Source organism: Diospyros lotus, chromosome 4, assembly GCF_014633365.1.
Source record: "Diospyros lotus cultivar Yz01 chromosome 4, ASM1463336v1, whole genome shotgun sequence".
NCBI lineage: Eukaryota > Viridiplantae > Streptophyta > Magnoliopsida > Ericales > Ebenaceae > Diospyros > Diospyros lotus.
In genome coordinates, this window is record NC_068341.1 from 37670437 (window position 1) to 37682342 (window position 11906).

The 11906-nt window shown below is 34.9% G+C and overlaps 1 protein-coding gene across 2 annotated transcripts; it reads right to left on the reverse strand.

Moving 5' to 3' along the window:
- Positions 1-7339: 7339 nt before the first annotated feature.
- LOC127800418 (uncharacterized) lies at positions 7340-11370 on the reverse strand. 2 transcript variants are annotated; one of them, XM_052335010.1, is made up of 6 exons: positions 11089-11370; positions 9243-9321; positions 9009-9174; positions 8792-8915; positions 7877-7981; positions 7340-7776 (listed from the first exon to the last, which is right to left on the reverse strand). In XM_052335010.1, the coding sequence occupies exons 3-6, from the start codon at positions 9146-9148 to the stop codon at positions 7597-7599; spliced, it is 549 nt and encodes a 182-aa protein (XP_052190970.1). In that variant the 5' UTR covers positions 9149-9174; positions 9243-9321; positions 11089-11370; the 3' UTR covers positions 7340-7596. The 2 variants fall into 2 exon arrangements, with proteins under 2 accessions (XP_052190970.1, XP_052190969.1); XM_052335009.1 differs by having other exon boundaries at positions 9009-9321.
- Between the last annotated feature and the right edge of the window lie 536 nt (positions 11371-11906).

Below are 11906 nucleotides of genomic sequence, written 5' to 3' on the forward strand. Positions count from 1 at the left end.
TATATTGGGAGTGCTCTTGTCTTTTCTATATAATATATCATATATATTATATAGAATGAAAATTCTCTTTTAATATCTATATAATATGTCATATATATTATATAGATAATGGAAATTCTCTACTAATATCTATACAATATGTCATATATATTATATAGATAATGGAAATTCTCTTTTAATTTTCATATATTTAATTTAAATTAATTCTCTCAATATAATATAATATATGTATAACTATTATATAAGAATTAATTATCCAATGAGAACCATTTTCATTATTAATATCCCAGTAAAAAATCATTAACCCTTAATGAAGGTTATAACTTTCATCACTTAATTAACCACTACACTTGGATATGCGTTTGACCTTCTAATTTCAGCACTAAGTAGCAATCGAGATACGTCAAACCCTTTGACGCCAACCAAACACTTTGGTCTACAATGAGGATCTCTCCATTTCCCCGATATAACTCGAAAGATCCTGAGTGACAACTAACATTATGTCAGGGCGATCCTACCAGTAATGAAGTCATACTTCTTAAGAACCTATTTGGGCTTCCAATTCCCGTGTACTATAATCCTTCCATCAATTAACAAATCGATCGAGTGAGAGTCATGGATCGATCAAACTCACTAACTCGATAGCTATGCCAAGATCTAGTGTGGTGTGATTGAGATAACACATCGAAACACTTTCCGACATTAGAAACACCTTTTCAATCATGTGTACGCTGGGCAGGGATTTATACAACCATAACCACCACTGATCGCATAGGATGTTCACCTCACGCCGGAGGTCGACGGATCTCATTAGCAATCACCTATCACTGCACAGGAACCACGCAGTGCATCTCCCATCCGGTAACTGAATCATATTTAACAATGGCAAATTCCTGACACCGATATACAAGACAACTGTATTGCTTCTGGTTTAAGAACCAGTAACACGATCGAAGCCTGTGATAGATCATAGATCCTCCGAGCCATGTGATATATCACGTGCGTCACATTCAGTAAGCGTTCCACTAACACCTATCCACATGTATACTATATTCATCTCATGGATTATGGCATGCGACTCGCCATTTTTTATCATTAGTATCTCATACTAATCAAAGGTAGTATCTCATGTGTCAGTCCGTACTCGACTAATCATAGTCCTCATCTGAGAAGTCTAAGGACTGCGAATAACCATTAAGACATCCTTATTACAAAGGTCAATTGTCACATATTCTCAACACTTAAGAATAAGACATTTAATAGGAAATCTAAGGACTCATTCATGTTAATGATTGGAGAGTTATGAATGAAGATAGGACCTTAAATATGAAAACATATTTTATTATATATTGCAAGTATTACATCATTAGTCCCATAAATATAAATGCCAGATGCCATCTAAATCTAGCATTAGGGCATTAACACTAACAATCTTCCACTTGCACTAATCTTGATTTACAATCAGTGAACCCGTCAACACGGAGATCACCTTCTCCATACATTAGTAACAAATCCTTAGTCATTTCCAAGTACTTAAGGATACACTTTACTGTTGTCCAATGTTCCAAACCTGAATTGGACTGATATCTACTCGTGACACTCACAGCATATGCGATATCAGGCCTTGTACATAGCATATCATACATTAGACTTCCAACAGTCGAGGCATAAGGAATCATGTCCATGTGTTGTCTCTCTTCGGGTGTCTTGGGAGACATCTCCTTAGAGAGATGAATTCCATACCTGAAAGGTATAAAACCCTTCTTGGAATTTTCCATGCTAAATCTCTTTAGCATCTTTTCTATGTACAGACTCTGGGAGAGACCTATTTTTCTCCTCGCTCTATCTCTATAGACACGAATTCCCAAGATATAGGTCACTTCTCCTAAATCCTTCATGGAGAATTTATTGGACAAAAATAATTTTATCAACATACCAATGTCGTTCCCATTAAGAGGATGTCATCCACATACAAAATAAGGAAAGCTCTCGCCCTCCCACTGACTTTCTTGTATATACAAGGTTCATCCGGATTTCTAATGAAACCAAACTCTTTGATCTCATTATCAAAACGAATGTTCCAAGACCTTGAGGCTTGCTTAAGACCATAAATGGATCTCTTAAGCTTACACACTTGATTGGTATTGGAAGACTCAAAACCATGAGGCTGCTCCATGAATATATCTTCCTCAAGATAACCATTCAGGAAAGTCGTTTTGACATCCAATTGCCAAATCTCATAATCGTAGTGTGCTGTTATAGCTAGCATCATTCTGATGGATTTGAGCATTACGACTGGTGAAAACGTCTCCTCATAATCAATACCATGCTTCTGACGATATCCTTTTGCCACTAGTCGTGCTTTAAAGGTTTGCACCTTCCCATCAGGACCGATCTTCCTCTTATAGATCCATTTACACCCTATAGGAACTATTCCTTTAGGTGGATCCATTAGAGTCCAGACTTGGTTGGAATACATGAATTCCATTTTAGACTGCATAGCCTCTAGCCATTTCTTGGAGTCGATGTCTGACATCGCCTCTTCGTAGTTAGTAGGATCAACATCTTGATCACTATCTCCATACAAGAATACTTCATGTATCTCCTCCACAATAAAACCATATCGTTCCAGAGGACAAGATAGTCTACTAGATTTACGAGCCTCACGTGGAATGACACTACTTGGACCTATAGGTTCTAGATTGGTTTCTTCAATAGGCTCAACTTGTCGTTCAGAAGACACCTCTTCGAATTCTACTTTCTTCCCAATGCCACCTCCCTGAAAAAACTCTTTCTCCAGAAATGTGGCATCCCTGCTGACCAACACTATTTGATCATTGGGAAAGTAGAAGTAGTATCCTTTGCAATGCTCAGGATATCCTACAAATCTTCCTTTGCTAGAATGAGATTCTAGCTTATCAGTCTTGAGTTTCTTAACATAGGCAGGACAACCCCATATCTTAATATGCTTAAGACTGGGTTGTCTCCCAGTCCATATTTCATATGGCGTATTCTCGACAAATTTACTTGGAGCCCTATTATGAAGATAAATTGCAGTGCACAAAGCATAGCCCCATAATGATAATGGTAGATCGGCAAAAGCGATCATTGATCGTATCATGTCCAATAAAGTACGGTTTCTTCTCTCAGAAACACCATTTAACTGTGGGGTTGCAGGAGGAGTCAACTGGGATATGATGTCATTGGGCTTGAGGTAGTCATAAAACTCCGTACTCAAGTATTCTCTACCTCGATCTGATTGAAATATTTTAATACTCTTTTTGGTCTGATTTTCTACTTCAGCCTTAAACTCTTTGAACTTTTCAAAGGCTTCAGACTTATACTTCATCAAGTATACATAACCATACCGTGACAAATCATCAGTAAAAGTTATGAAGTAGTTATAACCACCTCTTGCCATTATAGAGAACGGTCCACATACATCTGTGTGGATCAACCCTAATAACTCACTGGCTCTCCCACTTTGTCTAACAAAGGGTGACTTAGCCAATTTTTCGAGGAGACAGGATTCACAAGTTGGCCCTGGTTCAGAACCTACTGGATCAATTAATCCTCTTTTGGCCAATTCGCTAATCCTTCTCTCGTTTATGTGGCCTAGTCTAAGATGCCATAGTTGTTTAAGGTTAATACCGTCATCACGAGAACGCTTCCCGTTGCTAGTGGATGCAACATTTACATCCCTCTGTCTAACAGTTTCATGCAACTCTAAAATATAAAGACCATTCACCATAATGCCCATGCCAACCATATCATTACCATAATGAATTTGACATGAATTAGAAGAAAAAAATAGTTCATAACCATCCCTTACAAGTCTAGGAATGGACATTACATTTCGAAAAGCATTAGGTAAATATAAAGAGTCTTTCAAAGTTAATACATGCCCAGTATGAAGAGTAATAAAAGTTGTCCCTATGGCTAATGGCTCTACAAGAGCTCCATTTCCCACTCGTAGGATAACTTCCTGCTTCTCAAGCAACCTACTCATTTTTAGATCCTGCATGCAAACACATATATGGGAAGTTGCACATGAATCAAGAATCCATGAGATGGAAGAATGGCCAATCGCATTGATCATCTCAATAACATAAAAAGAAGATATACCTGAACCCTAGTTCTCCAAGCGCTTGACCTTTAAGCTAGAGAGATAGGCTGGGAAATTTCTTTTCCAATGTCCATCTTTTTGGCAGTGGAAACACTTTCCCTTTGATCCCTTCTCCTTTTTCTGCTTGTTCTTGGAAATGCCCTTCTTTGGCCCGACCTTCTTCTTCTTGATGGAAGAACTCTTCTTTCTTTTTGAAAATTTAGAAGTTGAAGCAATTGCAAGAACTCCTTCTTGCTTCTTCCTTTTGATTTGGGCTTGGGCTATTTTTAACATGTTTAACAATTCTTGGAGCGAACACTCAAGTTTATTCATATTAAAATTGAGTATGAATGGGGAAAAATATTCTGGGAGTGATTGAAGAAGGAGGTCAATTTGTAGTTCAGCATCCATGTAGAATTCCAGAACTTCAAGCTAACTAATCAAATTGATCATCTTTAGTACGTGGTCTCCCACATCAATGCCATCTGCCATCTTGGTCTTGAATAGTTGCTTAGATATCTCATATCTAACTGTTCGACTGTGCTCTCCATAGAGTTCTCGCAGATTCTGAATCATGCTGGCTGCGTCAGTCATGTGCTCATGCTGAAGTTGGAGCTCATTAGACATTAATGCTAAGATATAAGTCCTTGCCCTCAAGTCTTGCTCCCTCATCATTTCATTTCCCAAGTAACCCGCTCTTCCTCACTTGAGCCCTTAGGAAGAATTTCAGGGACATGTTTATCCAAGATATCTTGTATTTTCTCTTAACTTAAAACTAATTTTAAGTTGCAAAATCAATCCTTGAAATTTGGTCCAGTTAAAGTATTTTTATCCAAAAGGCGGGAAATAGGATTTGAGTTTGCCATATTTTGAAAAATTGCATAAATAAATAAGCGATTGTTAGTTTGATTTAATCTTGCACATCCATTTAGTTTCGGTCTCAAACCAAATAGTACCTCCCACTCAATTTTTCGAATCCCACACTTCCCATGGTGGTAGACGCGAATCCCAAAGGGACTCGTGGCGGGTGATCGAGTTCTCTCCTACATGAATACCCCTCAACACTTTGGTAGTATGTTGGGATACCCATATATATGAGTAGACAACTCTTGTCTCTCACATCTCATGTGAGGTTCGATCCACTGACCCATATGTCATCTATTCCTCAACGCTTTTGTGGTATGTTGGAGAATGACATACATAGACTAGACCCACCGCCTCAGTCAGCAATCCACTTGAAACGTCTATAGCCTCAACACTTTGGTGGTATGTTGGCTATATCCGTGTGGGGTAACCGACAACATCTTATGCTTAGATAGGACATTCAATCAACTCTCATGGAATGCACCCTCAACACTTTGGTGGTATGTTGGGCGCACCCAATCAAGCGATGAATTCCTACAACGATGAAGGGTCACGATAAATCTTATTTATTGTATCTAATATAAGTTTGTACAATTTGGGAAGATTTTGGGCTTTGATTTTTAAAGGTCTCACTTTGCACATGCATTTAAGTTTTCCAATTATGTATCTCATACATAACCAACTCATACATTCAAAATAAATCTAAATTTATTTTTAGAGGTTTCACTTTGCACATGCATTTAAGTTTTCCAATTATGTATCTCATACATAATTAAAACATGCATACATACAAAATAAGATGATCATGGACTTATGCATATTAATTAAATCCGAGCCTCTGGATTTAATTAATTAGCATATTTTGAGATAAATAGCCAATGCTCATCTCATGAGCACAAAAATATTTCTCTCGATCTTCTTACTCCTTGGAATCATCAACTCTTGATGTTTTCATCTTCATTTTACATAGAGAAACATACTATACATTTTTCTAAGACAAAATAACAAGGAGACTTATGTCTCGTTACAATCTTAAATGGAATGAAAAATAATTATTACAGACCATTTCTCAAATACCTGTAACATTCATCCATACAATCAAATTATACTAAGTCCATGATCACCCATCTATTCAATCTCATTGAATAATTTGGCATATTAAATAAATTCATGTTAATAAAATATGCATCAAGCATAGGTCATTGAAACCAAGCAGAGGCTCTGATACCACTGAAGGGAAACCCCAACTCTTGGTGTATCAATGCAAGGGTTTTATTGTTTTTAAAACTTTTTCAAAAACATAAATAATGACACAAGGGAAATAAATTTAAGACCACCTTTCAAGATTTGGTTTCCCATGACCATATGCAATACAAAAATTAAAACATGCCAAATATACCTTACGATGATTTAAAGTCTGGTGTAGAGGTTGGAACTTTTTCAAGATAGCAACGGTTAGACCGAACCGTCCCTCAAACGCACAAGGGGCCTAGTTAGTCCACGCTCCAAGTAAAGAATAAATCCTACAACTTAGCTTATGTGCTAGCCAAGCTAAGTGTAGGAGATGAAAGATAAATAGATTCCAAAAACTAATAGACTTTCTATTATGTTGGACTTGCTACACTAGCAACAATAGAATCAAGAGAAAAATTAGGAGTAATGGCTAAGAGAATTCCAACAAAAATGAGAAGCATAAGAGCTTATGGCCAAATGATTTCTCATACTTTCATTTCTCTCCATGATCACCTATTTATAGGAGGAGATGGCTATATTATTTTCAATATAATATATCATATACATTATTTGAAGTGCTCATTCCATTTCAATAATATATCATATATAAATTGAAGTGCTCTTTCCATTTTTAATAAAATATATTATATATTATATAAAATGGAAGTGCATTTTTCTTTTAAACACTACAAGAAAACAGTGTATTAGTGACGGATTTTGAGACGGATTTTCGGTTTGAGACGGATTTTGAGACTTTTTTCCGTCTCTAATTGAGACGGATTTTTTCTATCTCTAATTGAGACAGATTTTCAGACGAAATTTTTGGTCTCTAATTGAGATGGATTTTGAGAGGGATTTTTTCGTCTCAAAATTCAGACGGATTTAGGGATGGGTTTTAGACGAATATTAAGACGGATTTAGAGACGAAAATATCCATCTCAAAATCCGTCTCAAATTTTAAAAAAATTAAAAAAATAAAATAAAATTTTATCACATTTTGAGACGGATTTTAGAAACAAAGAAAATCTGTCTCTAAATCTGTCTCAAATTTAGATATAATTAAAAAAGAAAAATTAAAAAAAAATTTAAAATTCAACTTGATAACAATTACAAATAACATATCATACATAAAAATAACATGCATACAAATAATGTCTACAAATCCATAATCGTCTACAAATCCATATTACATATCCATACAAATAATGGATCATGCTAATGATCCGAAGGGTTCTGGGGCGATGAAGATGAAGAATGATGATGTAGTCTATCTTCAATAGTCGAGATTCGCTGGTTGAAGGGTTCTATTGCTACCCGAACAGCTTCTTGTATCTGATCTGATAGTGAGACGGACGACGGTGGTTGTGGTGTCAGTACATAGTAAGAACCGGGGATTATATGTGCCTCTGACCCCATTCCATAAACACGACCCTTTTTCTTACCGCCCGCAACCTCCAACCATAAGGATCTATCGTCAATAGCTGGGTGCGAAGGCTGGCCAGCTTCACTATCTTCTGAATGGCCAACAGTCGATGACTGTGATGATGCCTCGTGTTGTCGCATCTCAAAGTTAGCTTGCAAGCATCATGGATACATGTATGAAATACATTATACTATAAAAAGGCCAATTAAGCATAATAAAATAATATAAAGACACAAGTAATGTATACTTACATAAGTATCCTCGAATCTCCTATCAACAAATCCAAAATTATCTTTCCTTCTATGTGTCGCGAGGAACAACTCAGCTTGTGTAGGTGGGCGACCAAATTGTCTTGACTACAAAGAAAAAAGAAAGTGTTAATGCAAAAATTATTATATCTTAAAAATTCATAAAATAAAATATAATATTAAACATTAAATATTACCAATCTCTTTTTATGCTCAGACATGGGTACGGAACTACATGTATGCATACTACCTCCTACTTCTGAAGCCCTATTTTTCTTTCCTTTTTCAGACTTATCCTTGAATTCTGCAAAATTCCAATGCTCTTTTAGGGCTTCAAATACAGAAAGCGGCATCCATGAGGGATTTTTATTCAAATCCTTTCTAACACGAAATAAAATATCGGTCATACGATCGGAAGCCGTCTTTTCAAAATTAGCCCTAATTTGATGCTCCAAAGCACTATCCCAAGACCAATTTTTCTGTAATGTTAAGACAAAATAAAAGTTTAAAAAAATCAATTATATATCAAAATGCAAGGATTTTTCATAGCAAACATCTATAACTCATATAATACACATGGTAAAAAATATTCTTCTCTGCACTTGTGGGACATTTATTTCTAAGCATTTTTATTCTCGAGACTTTAGGTTAAATACATATACTAAGAAAAACCTTTTCTAAGCAATAATAGCAGAGTTAGACATGCGTAAATGGATACTATAATTAAAAAAATACAAGGATATAGATAATAAAAAAACATTTAAATAATCGACATGAGTATTGTTTTATTATGAATATGGATCAAATTTTACCAAACTATCTCCATACCATTCACTTGATTATAAGCCATAGGTAATTTAAATTTAGACATTACAAAAGCAAACCATCAACCATAGATATACTAAAGAAACACATTACCTTAAACTCGCCATACCACACCTCCCTAACAGCAGGATCTGTCTTCTTCCAACTCGGGTATGGCCCCTCAAACTTACTTTGAATAATTCGGGAAATATCTCGTTTGCACAAATTATTATCAAACCTGTTAAAACACACATTAATTTGTAAAGTAATGTGTTAAAATGAAATTTCTTTGTTTAAGTTAAAATTGATTAGTAAGATAAGGGATACTTACGAAAAACCCAATAAACATATCATCAGACGATTATCAGGGGTGGCAGTGGGTGTGGATGAACCCTCGACTTCAGTAGGCGTGGAAGAAGGCCCATCATAGTTGGGGTGGGGTGTTTGTGGGCTAGGGGAATCAAATCTCATATCAGTGGATGGAGATGAATGTCCCCCTGCAAAAACATATAATTGTGAAGGATTTAACATGCAAAGTAATGAATAAGTTAAAGATAGAGTGTACCAATGTGGTCCTCCCCATCAGTGTCTCTGAACTAACAACGACGCATAGATTGACCATATGATGATCTGTGTGCCATATTCTGCCATACAAGACAAAGAACAATTAATAGGCATGTGATGAAAACTTTTAAATACTTTGAAAATAAAATATGATTTATCATGTACAAGAATGGTTTATATTATATTTATGATCTCGTGTTTAAAATTGTGTTTCTGAACTAATAGAAATATTACAATTCAACATCTTATAAGAAAAAAACATCCCACAAAAATATTACAATTCAATATATGCAACATCATCAATTCTCAATGCATTAGATACTTCATAAAATCACAACAAAATTCATCTCATATATCTCAACAAGTCATTATACTATAATTTCATCGAACAAAAAATATCATTTTAGTGATATTATAACAAAAAATATATTAATAACAGATAAATGAAACTAGAACATGCAAATGAAGAAGTGACAGTAACATATCCTATGTAAACTATTCTCATTTAATGTTTAGTCCTCCAATTTCAATAACTTTATAAATAGTTCCAGTGCGTCGCCCCTTCAACCAAAGCATTCCTTTTACATTTAACAAAAAGTATTTTTTGATTATTTGACTACATAATTGTGCGTATGTTTACTGACAAGTTAAAAACTCCATTCAAAGTTGGAAAAAACACAAATGCTACTATACTAGTATTTGAACATTTAACAACCTCCCCCCCCAAAAAAAAAAAAAAAAAATTAGAAAAGTTTCCAATGTTTGGAAATATATATAAAAAAAAAAAAACTAATTTCCAAGTGTTTGACTACAGCTACATAGTTGATTATGAGTTCCTTTTGCCTTAACCAAAAACTAAAAAAACAAAAAAGAAACCACCATTTTCATATGTAACTAGAACTCTTGATTACTCCAAACAAAGTTTTCAAAAAGCTACCCAACTCATGATATACACACACTAATTGCTGTTAAAATTATATGAAGTAACAAATCAGAATGTTTGTTCAGGACCACCCAAACAAACCCAATTAATTACTTTAATAGATTTATATATTTAAAGAAAAATAGATTGAATTGATCAGTTCACCAATTTGATGAGCTAATCTTTATTTTATTTCATCACAATATTTTTCATACTATTTATTTTAATTTTAATCTATTTTATTTCATTACTAGATGTCTCCCAAACAATACATTGAGATTTACAATATAAATTATTATAACTCTCTAATTAACTTACATTTGAAAATACATATTAAATTACCGAAACATCAACAACAAACAAAGATTGAGATCGATTACTAATTTATAGAAAGTTAGGTAACAAAGAATCCCTTTTCTAAAGATATAATTCAATAATTTCAAATTAATTCATAAAAACAACATAAAAATGAGTCACTTAAACCAAATCATCTAGATGAAAGAATGTTTGTACATATACATACATACATTAAATATACATAAATCTTAAACGTTGTATGTATGTAAATCTTAATATACATACATACATCTTAAACTAAATTATACACACACAAAAATTTAATTCCAGCAAACACACAAAATCAAAATATAAACAGTATTCCAGCAAACATTAATATACATAAATGAGCAAACATATAGTATTCCAGCAAACATTAATATACATACAGCAATTTGTATACATATAGTATTCCAGCAAACATACATACAGGGTACATACATTAATTTAATATACATAAATGAGCAGCAAACACACAAAATATATGTATACACACAAAAATGAGCAACGAACACCATCATTTCTAGCATACATACATACATACACAGAAATATATGTATGTAAACACACACAAAATACATACACATACCAGAAAGAGGCGTTGGCAGGGGCGACGGGGACGGTGAGGGCGGCGACGACGAGCAACAGAGGCCGAGGGAGAAGGTAAGGGCAGCGACGGTGAGCGGCGAGGCCGAGGGCGGCGACGGCAAGCACGGGTGAGCGACGAAGCTGAGGGCGACTAGGCTTTACGGCGACAAGCGACTGCGGCCAGCGAGGGAGTGGCGAGGGCGTCTATGGCGAGTGGTGAGGGACACAGAGAGGGGCTTGGCAGGGAAGATGGGTTTGCAGGAGGGAGGGAAGATGGAAAAAATTTTTTGGTGGGGGGGGGGGGGGGGGGGGATTTCGAGATTGACAGGGGGAGGGAAGGGGTTTGCAGGTGCATGGGAAATAGGAGAGAAGAGGGGATGGGGGGGGTGGAGGGGTTTGCAGGTGCATGGGAAATAGGAGAGAAGAGGGGATGGGTTTGCAGGTAGGTTTTTATATATATTTTTTATTTTTTTAATTAATTAATTATTAATTAAATTTGAATATTTTTTAAAGTGTCTTTTTTATAAAAAAATTATAAGAAATATTATATTTTAAAATTTTAACAAAATATTAATACATATTTTATATTAAAAAAATATTTTATTATTTTGAGAGTGTGAAGGTAATAGGCTTGCAGGGGAGGGGGATGTGCTTGCCTGGGAGGGAAAAAATTTTCGGGGGGCGGGGGGGTTGGGTGTGGTTCATAATTTAATACATATTTTAAATTATGAAAATATTTTATTATTTTATTAATATTTTTTTATATATCTAAAATTTATTATAAAAATACTGTAATAAAATTTAAAAAAAATATTCATA

Coding starts and splice junctions, on each gene's coding strand:
- LOC127800418 (XM_052335009.1), bottom strand. CDS start 9,208: ATGTTAAATCCTTCACAATTATATGTTTTTGCAGGGGGACATTCATCT. Junction 7,982..8,791: donor TGTGGTATGGCGAGTTTAAG/GTAATGTGTTTC, acceptor TTTTCTTTGTAG/TCAAGACAATTTGGTCGCCC. Junction 7,777..7,876: donor GGAGATTCGAGGATACTTAT/GTAAGTATACAT, acceptor GATGCTTGCAAG/CTAACTTTGAGATGCGACAA.